At 39.9% G+C, this 13,532-nt stretch overlaps 1 protein-coding gene across 1 annotated transcript in view; it reads right to left on the bottom strand.

Moving 5' to 3' along the window:
- Positions 1-9,867, bottom strand: part of tfec (transcription factor EC) — a 49,614-nt gene extending 39,747 nt beyond the window's left edge. Inside the window, exons 1-2 of the mRNA XM_020650395.3 lie at positions 9,732-9,867; positions 260-498 (exon numbers count right to left, since the gene is read on the bottom strand). Of these exons, the coding sequence (XP_020506051.1) occupies positions 260-481 (222 nt within the window). The 5' untranslated portion in view covers positions 482-498; positions 9,732-9,867. The remainder of the gene's footprint in view (positions 1-259; positions 499-9,731) is intronic.
- Between the last annotated feature and the right edge of the window lie 3,665 nt (positions 9,868-13,532).

Below are 13,532 nucleotides of genomic sequence, written 5' to 3' on the forward strand. Positions count from 1 at the left end.
AAAAGGTAATATGCAATACATGATATCAGTAAAAACGTTTTTGACCATCAAGCCAACATTTCTTTCCGTCCACCATGTTTCAGCCTGAAATGAAGTCAAGTTTGGATAGTTCTTTCCAAAATGTTGGTGGTTGTTTTGACTTAAAAGGGCATTTTTATTTGTTTTCCCAGGGAGGAACATATTTCTGGGGTCAGTCCTGTTGACACACGACTGATTCATACAATTATGTAACCATAACATTTTTCTTGTGGGTGCCTACCTTCCATGTGTTTTCGGATTGGAACCAATCAGGGACTTGTGCTCCGGTGTAGCGTCCACCAAAGGGACACTGAAAGCGAGAATAATGGATGGTGCCACTGGGTCGTGGGGAGCAGAACTGAGGCCAGCTATGCGGATGTGGTCCAGAATCATAAAATCCATGTTCGTCATTTCTCTGACTAATGACCCACTGGTTGTCTTGGCCGGAGCACGACTGGAACATTTTTGGACAACCCAAAACTGGATCAAAGCACAAACAAGGAAATGACAATTAGGCAGAATATTAACCAGTTATGTAATGAAATTGTCGAATTATCCTTATTAAATCATGATTTATTCCTAAAATTGTCAGAGAAGGTATTGTTAAGGAGAGGGGAATGAAACAGCAGAAGGGAGATGCACTATTGGATGTGGTTGTGTGCGAGTGTATTTATGCATTTGCCAATTTGCATGCATATGCTCATGAGTTCAAACTGTGTTCCAACTGTTACTTAAGATAGCTGTAGTCCGGAGCTGCTGTCCATAGTTAGCCTGGATGCTAATCTTATAAACTGGAGAGTTTCATATCACTTACAACAACATTAAAGGAACGCTTTGTTGATTTTCCACCACATTAGCACAAATTCATCACAGTGTGGCATGTCTGTCATGTCCAAACCAAGCCTATATACTTTTATCCCATCTGGCTATCTATAGAAGAGTGTATACTTCTAACTCTAACTGGCATGCTTAAGATCAATGGATTCCCAAAGAAAATGTCAACTACACTGACTCTGCAGGAGCTTCTTTTTGGACAACTTTCTTCCTTGATTCCGTAGTGTATTATGCTAACTTTGTTGTGGAAATGTTGTGGAAATCTTCAACTTTCCACATGGTTCTGTCAAATCCTTTAAACACAGGGACAAAAGTGTCATGCTGTGGCTTATTTCTATAATAAATAAACGGTTTCTTTTTGGATTTGTGCTAATTTTAGTTATTTTTCTTACATGTTCATTGACTTCTATATTCCACACACAACATATCATACACATGCACAGCCAATGTAATATTTACCCATTCCTTGCAACAACACAGATCACAATAATGGGCCTTATAAGATCACAATGGGAAAACAACAAACTATACACACACACACACACACACACACACACACACACACACACACACACACACACACACACACACACACACACACACAGATAACTGCCTCTAACATATTAAAGTGTCTGTGAGGTACTTTGTTGTATGTTCTTGGTGCCCCTTGTGGACAAAGCTGGACTATTCATCTCTTTTCTTTGCTTTTTGACCAGAAAATCTCATCCTTCTTTATTTAAATGTCTTACGTGTAACTCAAGCTTAATCTTTGGAATGTTTTAATAAACACAGTTTCAGCTGTGTGTTGTTATTTGCACATATTGAACATAATCATAATAATCAATCTTCTCCCTGGTAGATACGTTTGCTTTTGAAGGTCAAATAGAGGCCTCAGTATTTAGTTCAGTCTGTTTAATCACCAGCTAATAACAACTCGTGAGCTAAGTTGAAATATATATAGCTGCATGGTCATTTGTGAAACACAATTCAGTTAGTTTGGTTCATAAAAAATGAAGTTGTATTTCCACCATGGAGTAAATAGATACATAAACTTGATTATTGGCGTGTCTAAAGTCACAACAAGCAGCCATCAAAGCATCTTGGAGGCTTTTGGCTTAATCACAGTCAGTTGATTCACGTTTGTAATCAAGTTGGATCTGAAAACCTTGCTGCATGCCATTCTCCATGAACAACTGTGCCTTAATATGGCAAAACAAAGATTTTGTTTGTTGCCAAATTAGGATATATTTCTGACAGTTTCCCTCATTTTTGTGACGGGCAAAGAAGGACATGGAAAATGGACAGTACAAATGTAACATTGCATTCATCACATACTATGCTTTACCTTGATATTTTTCATTTAGAGGAATATGCACGGTGTCTGCTCTTTTTGTGGCCTGGTATAAACATGCATTACAAAGTGTTGCATTTAGCTCTATTGTCTAATAATACAAATTAAAAAACACCTCTTTTTTTTCTTTTGTAAAGGCTGAAAGAAAGCTGAACAGCCCTGACTGAAACCCACTGGAGAAACTGGCCCAGAAGAAGATGAGCTGGGGAGAAGCCGATAGCTGAAGGCCCCCAGGGGAGCCATGGGTGCGAGTGTGACTGTAAGTAAGTTCTTCATGTCTAAATTAAAACACTTGAGTGCAAATTAGCTGTCACTGCCACTGGAGTACTAATGGAGAATACATGCAAAATAGGGGACTGGTACATTTGCTACAATACAGAACTGATTGAACACAAAAAAGGAAGGTGAGAGAGTGGGAAATGTCCTGTCTTGTTTCTGCTTCCCTTCTTCTTCTCTTTCCTTATGCAGGAGGTTAATTGGCCAGGCATATGGCTGCCTGGCTGTCCGAGCGTGGTGCTAACCGTGTTTAATTGCCTTTATTCTGTTGCCAACACTGAGGAATACCTTCACTGCAAATATGTCAGGCACTTGTAGGCACTGTGCAAAGAAAAAAAATGTGATGATGACGGTGACGAGGAAGCGGGCATGAGATAACAGGTTTTTTTTGTAAACTTAGAGAAAGGGTTTTGTCCACCGAGCTGCATTCCTTTAAAATGGTCATTTGGAACAAGTGGGATGTTTGTGTGGGTCTAGCCTGAGTCTTTGTCCAAGGTTTGTGAGATTCTCTCTGTCAGCTCATGAGCAAGGCATCCTTCTTAAACAACAATGGGTATGGAAATGCTACACAACTAGATTTTTGTCACCTAGTCCTCCTGCTGTATTGCCTAAGAGTGAATGTTGGTCATATAACTCAACATAACTTTTTTCAACATCAAATTTCAAATCATAGCCGTTACGATTATCAAGGATTCAGTTAGTTTGCGTTTAACTGGCTCTTTTATTTTGCTAGGTTTTTTTTTTGTTGTATAATGATTATTATGTTTTTCTTTGCTTGTCTATTTCCACCAAATCTACAGCCATTTGGAGATTGCGCTCCTGTAACAGCACCTTAACAAAGCACCGCCGTCATTACGCCGTTGTACTCACACATTGCATCCGTATCGGCGTAATATTGGATTCCTAGTCTGTGTATTCACATCGCATTTCAGCGTTGTGGAAGCCTGAGAGACGTGGCATGTGAGCACACAGTGGAAGCTTCACACACACACACACACACACACACACACACACACACACACACACACACACACACACACACACACACAGACATGCGCACACACAGCGCAGTTCCGCCTCGCTGGCTCTGACGTAACACATCGACACAGTCTTTCCCCCCATAACGTCTTTGTTAGTATTTCCGATGGCGGTTCAGGGGCTTCATTTTTGTACTTAATCTTATTTAACTGAATCCTGGGACTACAAGGGTAATTAGTCCCTTATCAAAGGTTAGGGTTTGTATTGGAATCTTTCTATTCTAGATGATGTCTACACCTGGTTTAGTGTGAATTCTGATGTGAACTCTGGCCCTGACTGTCTCAGGTGTCCTCCACTTCACCTTAATTAGCTAACCACAGCTAACAGGCTCATTACTGATTGTCTGTTAAATTGCCGCGTAATGCTTACAGTGTGACTTCAATGTCCTGAACTCTTGATCCCACCACCTTGGTGTGGTGGGAAGGTAATTCAACAAGTGTTCATCACATTGTCATTTATTTTATTTTCATATATTTCCTTTTAGACCAACTGAGCATTGACAGTGGAGCTAAAGGCTTCCTGCTGTGAAGCCTTGTAGCCGTTGGAAAACAACGGGAGCCTGCTGTGAACATACATGAGAATCTGTCATCTGAGAAACAAACTCTATCTAGTTGAGCAACATTAGGAGTAAATATATATATGTATATATATATAACATATAAGCTAGGTTTCGTGCCTATTTTCTATTTCTATCTATTTGGTACAGTATATACACTATAAATCAGTTAATTAGTCATTATAATTTAATACATTTAAATATGTATCAGCAGAATTTAAAAGGGTGGACTTAAAGTGCAACATGTCAGAAAATGTAAGGTGAATTAAATGGTTGCCGATCTTACACTATATTAAAAAACTGATATCTTGCTAGGCCCACTGTGGCAGTACTGAGACCTCTCTTACTACCCAGACTAAAATGACTTTGACACTTGCAGAAAACTCCTGTAAACTCCTGCTATTTCCCAGAGGAGCTGCATGTGTGAACGCAAACAGCCGAATTTATCGCTCGGACTTCACCCGGAGTTTGTCCTGCAAGACCCCTCGTATTTTTCCCAGGTGTGGCACCTGGGGTGGCCAGAAAGATTTCAAGGGGGACCCCATGCCACCCCTGGCAACCGCTCTGGACACGCCCTTGGTTGTGTGTACAGTACTTTTGACAACTTATTTTTGGTATTAAAAAATATTTAAAAAATGTGGCTGTTTGTTAAAATGCTATTAAAGTTTACACATTCAAGGGAATCTTTTATGCTATAGATTAAAATAAATTATTGAATTAAATTCTCAAAAATCTTATTATGGTCGAATTTTGTAATTACAATGACCCATATTGCAGTTAACTAATTATTATGTGTGAACACTTTTGCATCTAATTTTATCCAACGGACTATTTAAAGAACTAATAAGCATGACTTTCTTTCAGCCAATCCGTCTGTCTGTCTGTCCATGTAGCACACAAACCCTCACCCACCCACATCGAGACAGGAAGCTTGGAGTATTATTGCTGAGGATTTTATGACTGTGTGTGTCACAGATGAGAATGCACACACACACACACACACACACACACGCACACACACACACACACACACACACACAAACACACACACACACATCCGCCTCATTAAAACCTTTCCCATAGATGTACAACCTTGTACAGCTCTCCACTCATCATCACCTCCAATCCGCTCAGCCCTCGCCTTCCTTTGAGCTCCACTATTTATTTTCATCAAGGCATCTCTCTCTCTCTCTCTCTCTCTCTCTCTCTCTCTCTCTCTCTCTCTCTCTCTCTCTCTCTCTCTCTTTCTCTCCCTCTCTCCTCTCTCTCCCTCTCATCCACAGTGGGCTTTGTTGCTGTTCTGTCATGTATTGAAGCACCTATTTATTTGCTTTTTTCACTGCTAATTCTCCCTTATTGTCCCTCCTGGTGTCCCATTGCGCGGGGAACAAGGCCACCGCAAGAGTTTTGTTCCCTGTGCTCAAGACATGAGTCAGCGAGCCAAGATAATGATGAAGAGCTCAGACACACTGGAGATCCAGCCTCTATCAAAGTGCGCTTAACATACACCTCTCTTACAGTGATTTTAATACAGAGTGTACACAGTGTGTCTCAAGAGCTGAGGTCACCGTTCTAGGGTTGTGTTTTATAAGTGTGGTTTCTCTGTTCCTCAACTGTTTGCTCTAATTTTGGGTTTTTTTAACAGGTTGTATTGACCTGGCTTCTGAGGAAAAAAAAGTTCTTCATATTTCAGTATGTCACTGAAGTTTGACTTTTACTGCAAACTAGAGGATAAACGCATCAGTTAAACATATGATAGGCATGTTATAGTTACAGTAAGTCTGAGTCACATCAAAAACCACAGGGGTCATTATAAGGTCAACACTAATAGTTACAAAACAAACTTGAATATGAATAGATTTTAATAATTGTATCACAGTTTACTTCACAGGATGGAAAATTATGTTTATAATCTGCTTTTATAATGATACGTTTTTTTGTATAATCACACATTTTTTTGGATAGGTTGCTTTAAAATTAATTTTAACAATACTTTTTTTAAAGTCTGAGGCCCGCAAGATTTATTTGAATATCTTTGTAATCGTCTAATGTAAGAAAGTTTGATTTAGCATTTTTTTAAAAAGTAATCTCAAATTCAATGCTAAAGACATTTGCTATAAAATGATGCATTAGCAATAAAACAGTTTGGTATTGATCAAGGTCGCGTTCACATGAGGTTCGGTTTGATTAAGGGTTGCAACAGTCTTGTATTTTTCATTTGTTTTGGTTTGCTTTCAGGCTTCTCTTAGTCAAGCGCACCGAAGCCTGTCAGATGTTGTGTATCATCTGCAACCGTCACTAGTTGGAGCTGTAGCTTTGGTCAGTGGCTGCCATTCAGCCTAATGCTACACTACGACCTGGACAACCTAGACAACAAGACAGTGGAAGACAGTTTGGCAGTTTTAAAATGTATAAAATGGAGATGAAGTAATAAGTAGGCTGTGTCAGGTTAAAGTGGCAAATCGACTGGAGTGATGTGTAAGCACACTTCACACATGTATGTGCCAGTTAACCTGTAAGGAGGCCTGAAGGCTGATGTTGTATGCAATGCTAACGTTAGCGACACTTGGCAAACCTATTTGACACCGTTTACAGGCGGCCAAATTCAACCCACAATGCACTGCATTTTGGTCCACTTCCCTTGTTTGGTCCAGAATGCGTTCTCACAGTGAAACGAACTCCGGTGCAATTGAAAGCGAACCGAGACCCCCGTTTTTTTTAAGCGGACCAGAGTGCTGTTCTTTGGTCCGCACCAGGGTTCTTGTTTGCGTATTCACACCACCCCAAACCAAGCGAACTGTCCGACAAAGCGCACAGGGCAGCTTTAAGATGCATGCATACAGTGCTGTATAGCTTAAACTGTTGAAGCAACACAGTCAGCAGGTGCATGTGCGCTGTCAAATACAATCCCAGCTCTGTTCTTATCTTATGGACGTGTCTACTTCACAAGTCAATCAGATCCATTTTGTGACTTCAAAGAGGGGCTCCAGGAAGAAGCTGCAGACCGTGGATGAACACTCACTTTCACTTTTCATCGGTCAAGGGTGCACGCCACCGCTGAGAGGAGGTTACAACAGCCCGCACTTTGAAGTCAGCCCTCAGAGCAGACAATGTTTACATTCTTCTAGCACATTCATCCTCCCTCAGCCCCCCACTGCTTCTTATAGCCTACGCATCAATCCACTACACTGTGCAAATTCTAACTGAACCTTAAAAGATACTCATATGAATAATGCTGGACTCTATGTCATTAGAAAGTTACGATTTTTCATTTTGAGTTGAAGCTGAAAATGTTTGGATAGAGATTTAATAAATGCACTGATACATTCCAAGTTGTCATTTCCAAATTGGCCACAGGATGGTGCTGCTGCATCTATTTTTATACATTTCTCATTCTTGGATATCCCTGTTGAACCCTAAACTAAAAAAAAAAAAAGAAAGTTAAAAAAAACATTTGTGAAGGCGTGTGCGTCACAAACAGTTTCTCATTGACATTACGGGCATTTAATGACTCACACAAGAGTGACTGCTCCCATTGCAAAACTCTCCGAGTACCCTGTGCAGAAGTCATACTGTCGGAGTAAAACACAGCACACACTTCCAGTCTAAGTTTGCAGCCCGTCCTCTGGCTTGTGCACACATCCCTGTGATTGCACACACTTCACAGCTACACACCACCTACACAAATTGTTTCACCTGAACTCATCTTTGATCAAATATACAAAGCGCTGAATTCTATGCTTGATGTTTTAAAAAAAAAAAACTTTGAAGTTCTTTATCTTGAAATGAATCCTCTATCTGTAATTTTCATCATTTGTGACAGAGATTTTGTTCAAAAGGGAAAAAAAAACTTCTCCTCAGTCGTATTGATTGTGACTCATCGTCCCATGAGGCCTCTGCACACAACCTGCCCTCTTGTATATCTGTCCTCACTGTTTTCCCCCTCATTAGACCTGAATCTGCACACACACACACACACACACACACACACACACACACACACACACACACACACACACTGCTCGGAAAACAACATTGACCGTGATGCAAGATTCTATTGAGACGTTTTCTGGATGGGGGATTTCTTCATGAATTGTAAATAATATCAGGTGACTCAAAAGGAGGAAGTGTCCCATGAGGAACTTTAAAGATTTTCCCGCTGTGTCACTGTGATCTCTCAAAGCTGCTCACAGACAGAAGTGAAACTAGGGCAGCCTTTAAACAATGTTTTTTTTTTTTTTTTTACAAAGACAGCTTCATTAAGTCATAATGGTATTGTGTTTATTTTCATCAGAACAAATCTGTAAACACAGCTCACTGAAAACTACAAAATATCCTGTGGCCAAAAATAATGTAGCAAAATGTTGGAATTCCCAAAAAAATGCGATCCTTCAGATTCTGTATGTTAAAAAAAGTTATATTTATTTAATCTTAAATATAAGATAAGACCGGTTATTATAATAATTTATCCCTGTTGTCTCTATATAAACTTTTTCCACATATTTAAGGTTTAATAAATCCTTTGTTGGAAAAATCAGCAGTATTGCCAACTGATGGAATCCTCTAAAAACTGCTTTTTTAATCACATCAGCTGTTTATCTCACATTTAGAGCTGACACATTTTTTGTATTCATTTTTAATTCATTTTTGATCTAAAGTTAATCGATGAATGGTTTAGTTTAGAACATGTAAACGTATAGGCAGAAATGCTCCTCTCTAATAGAAATATCAAATTGTTTATTTTGTCTAACCAATAGAAGAAAGAAAAAAGTTATTTCTGTACTGTAAAAAGAAGAAAGACCAATAAAAGCAGCAAATACACACCTGTAGGGAGCCAGAGTCCATAAACGAAAAAAGAACCTCAAATGATTCACGTTTCATCAAAACAGCTGGAAAATTAGCTTTCTATTTGCTAACTGATGAATCGTCGAAATGTTGCAGCTTGATTATTATTATTTTTTTTAACAGGGATACGTGCAATAAACATTGCTCCATGTAAAATACAAAGTAGATGCCCCCCATACGGGTTTCTAGACGAGGCTAAGTTGCATCCCTCAGGATTCAAACAGAAGCACTAAAATTCAGAAAATACAGAAATAGATTTTCTCAACAGATACAGACATTATAAACTACAATACAAATAAGAGTCTAAAATAAGAACAAACAGTAAAATAAGGATGATTAGAGGAAAGTGCTCACAGACTTGCTACAATTTCAGTCGCTGTTTGACTTGAACTCTGTCAGTTTTTACATGTCTGATGGTGATGTGTTCACAGGTGTGAACACATTTCAAATGTTAATTTTACTTCAAGTGAAATGATTTACATCTTCAAAATTATTTTAACATTTTTTTAAATATCTTTGAACGAGAAATCTAAACATTTAAGAGCCAAAAAGTATTTTCTTTTTTAAAGCCATTAATTTTCTGTTACTAATTCACTTCCTGTTAAACAGGATGTACTTGTGGACGAGCGAAGATAATGAAGCCCCTCACCCCCATGACACACACACACACACACACACGTATTTTAAATATCAGCCAAAGCAGCCTTCATAACACATTTGGCTAACATTACAGCACACACGTCATATTACATGTAAATATTATTTGCATTTCATTGAATTTTGCAAAGAATAGAATATCTCATTCTCAGATACCTTCAGCTGGAAGGATATGGAAGACTGATCCTGTTGGTACAATGTTTGTCTGATGTTCTACTTCACCATCCACCTTGAATTAATCCAGATTGACTTGCTTGTTGGTCTTCCTCTTATTGTTGTTCAATCATTCCATGAAGCATGGACGAGTGAAATTGACAGATTTAAACCAAGTCGTGTTTCCTCTTTTTGGGCACAGGGGAGCGGGTTGCAAAGGGAAGCTTTTACGTAAACCGTCCTTTAAAATAGCGGATCTTTTGGCAAGTCATTGTGTTACATCACCACAGATCCCCCGTGAATGAATCATATAGATTTAAACGCCCTCAAAAATAAAAGTGGCTTAAATAAAAGCTTATAATGCTGTGTGGTATGAATCACTTGTTCTGAGGTTGAACTGGAAATTCTCAACACAATCATGGTACTTACCTGGTAAAGTACAACAGACACTTCAGCTGATATTGTTGTCAAGGTCGGAGCTAAAAATAAAGGCTTGACTTTCAAGTTTAGACTGAATGCTACTAATTTCAGATTCTTGAGACGGTTTGTCCATAACTGATCAGCACTAGTGGACTCGAAAGAAGAACAAAAACACACAAGTGTTTTTGGTCAGCTTTAAGAAACCGGCCTGAAAAGAGCTCCCATATTGCATTCACGGTCGCACTGTAATCTGCATAATGACAACGATGAACAAGCCATCAGAGAATAAGAAAAAGCCTCCAAATCCCCCTTCAGATGCATGTTGATTGTGTTTATTCATGGCAGTTAGGTTGATGAGGGTGCAATATGGAGGAGGCTGGATGGACACTTGTTACGCGTTACCGTTAAAATAGCAGACATCTCTCGAGGAAGAACAAACAGGGGTGGCAGGCTGAAATCAAGGCGTCTGTGAAAGCTCTCAGGAATGCAAATTCAAAAGCACTTCATTACTTGCTTTTTCCCTGCAATCTTGTGTCTGAGAGAGCGAACTAAGTGCTTAATCAAGCCAGAAACCAAAGCGTGTCTGAGGGGCCGGAGAGGAGACACCTTTACTGAGGCGAATGCCGCTGTGTGCAGTGTTCACTGTATGTATGTGAGTGTATGTGGAAGATCATTATACTGTTGTGTTTTAGTTCCTTACCCAGTCAGAAAGATCCAGGTAGCTAGATTATTAAAATGATTTGAAATTTTGATAATTCCACTACATCTGACCCCCAACCTTAACCATGATAAACATACGTTTGGACCATGTTCTGAAATGTTCATTTAAATGAACTCATTGGGAAGGAACCAAAAAAATAGTATCTTGCAATGCTATGGTCTAGCAATGTGGAGCACCAGTAACCTAGTGGTTAGTGAGCATGCCCCATGAACGGAGGCCATAGTCCTCTAAGAGGGCGACCCAGGTTCAAATCCGACCTGTGGTTTGGAAGTATTATTCTAAAAGACTAATAAAAGCCTTGAGGCGATGATGTCACCAGGTGAAAAGGGAAGGGAGTTGATAATAAGAACTTGGACGTCTGTCCCTAATTTCAATGCGCTCCCTCCAATCGCTGTTAAAAATGTTAAACCAAAAAAACGCAAATGTGAACCTCATGGTGTTGCGAGATGAAGGAGTAAGTAAGGTCAAGAGGATTCACCCTCAGGGGAACTTCAATGTCTGTACAAAATGATGGCCCAACAAAACAATGGTGCATTTTGTACAAAACATGTGACAGATCAAAGGAAGGGAACCAGAAAAGACATGCTTTAAAAGCGCCTCATAGACTTTACGATGCTTTATGATGGGCTACTGCGCGCCGCAACACGTGCCGAAAACGAAGAAACTTGCAGTATCTCGGTCTGTCTCTCATCCATACCTCATGCGTCCAGCATTCATTTCCAGCCAACACATCACACTCTGAGAAAAAATTGAATACTCCCTTTGTGTATAAATCTCATCCCAGCCACAACAATATAAATGAAATATCCTAAATGTGCTCTAAAATGAATGTTTACTTGCAAAACAATAGAAAAAAACGTTTACATTATTGAAATTGTGATCGTTGTCGCAAAACACACATGTAGCAATAAGCTACATGTGTTTTGGATGTTCGGGGTGTAAAGAGTTTTGAAAGTCTAAGTGGGGTCACAAGCAAACAAAGGTTGGGAACCAATGATTTAAGCTCTTATTTTGAGACACTTCTCTCTGTCACATGCAGTTCAAGTGAAACAGAAAAACAAAAAAAGCAGATACTAGTAATAAGAATTTACACGCATCATATTTACCGACTTCCTCATTTAAAAGGCGTAGCTGAAAGAACAAAGAAACACAAATACTAGATACTGTAAGACGTGAATGTCATCCAAAAATGTTCCGGCATTAAGGGAATCCGGAGAGCAACAACTCCAAACATGCCGAGCTCCATAGACTCAGTGTAGCACTTCTTTCACACATTCCGTTACATTAACCGGATAAATTGCCTCAACTATTTCTGGGAGAGGCAGCAGCTTCTCCTGCTCACATAACAGAGGCCTTAACACGGTTTTTATCGCTACGTGACCGCCCACTCAAAAACACACCAACGCTGAAGTCCTAATGTTGTCTTTAGTTTGATGCATTTAAAGTCAGAGCGCGGCGTTACCCATTCTCACACTGATGGCAGAGGTGAGATCATCAGAAGTAACTAATCCCATTCATATACATTCATACGCCGCTGACGAAGCAGCAGGAGCAACTTAGGGTTAAGTGTGCTTGCCCAAGGACACATTGGACAAGTTGCTGCAGGAGATGGGGATCGAACCCTCGACCTTCCAGTTGAGAGACGACCAACTCTACCAACTGAGCCAAAAGCTGTCCAATGAAGCCCACAAATTTGTGGAAGTCTGTCTGCCGATTGTTACTGCAATTTTGAACATGGGCAAGGTTGTTAATTAAGAAGAAATAAGAAAATGAGCGTTTCGGTCATTCTTTTTGTCCCCATCTTTTTGTCCCCATCTTTTTGCTTGAATTAGAATCAGGATGACTCATGAATCACAAACCTCAAGGTGTGTGAAATGTTACCGTATATCCTAAAAAAAAATGGCCTGCCCTCTCAGCACACGAGGTAACATTTTAAAACAGCACTTTGTTCGACCAACAGATGGACAAGACCGAGAAAATGATTTCAAATGAAGCAGTCCATTTGACCTCATATTTGCTTAAAGAAATGATTCAAACAATTTGCTCCTTGTCAAAGTTGCTGTACATTTAATTTGATAGTGATTTGCTTGTCATGTAATCAACAAATTGTGTCAGCTAGACTGTCCACCTAATCCAGACTTTAATGGGATTATTGTCAATTTCAAAGCATTATTCTCCACGCTGTCTGCAGGCCTCGAATCAGCCACAACAATCTCCAGCGTATCCAGTGACATGTATACGCACTTGACAAATGGCCGTGATGGACTCATGACGTGTGGAGATTTCTCTCCCTGATCTTGTTGTTGTGCGATAGCGGGAATGAGCGGAATGCGAGTGTGTGAGTGAACTCGGCAGGAGCTGACACTCGACATTAGATTTATGGGTGGAGATTATGACCCAGGGCGCCCCGGCAGAAACAGAGAAGAAGGTGGAAAAGCAAAGCCAAGTCCAAGGGAAGAGAGAGAGAGAGAGCGAGAGCGAGAGAGAGAGAGAGGTGGAGGGGTGTGTTTGATCTCCCCAGGACAGGTCAGGTGTTACAGGTAGAGTGTCTGATCTGATGTGGAGGACATGAAAGAGTCTACCAGCTGCACAGAGCCATCGCTATTGCTTCACATAATATAAAATAATTCATTGTATGGTCAGTATAGCCATATTAGCCATAT

This window comes from Labrus bergylta, chromosome 23, assembly GCF_963930695.1.
Source record: "Labrus bergylta chromosome 23, fLabBer1.1, whole genome shotgun sequence".
NCBI lineage: Eukaryota > Metazoa > Chordata > Actinopteri > Labriformes > Labridae > Labrus > Labrus bergylta.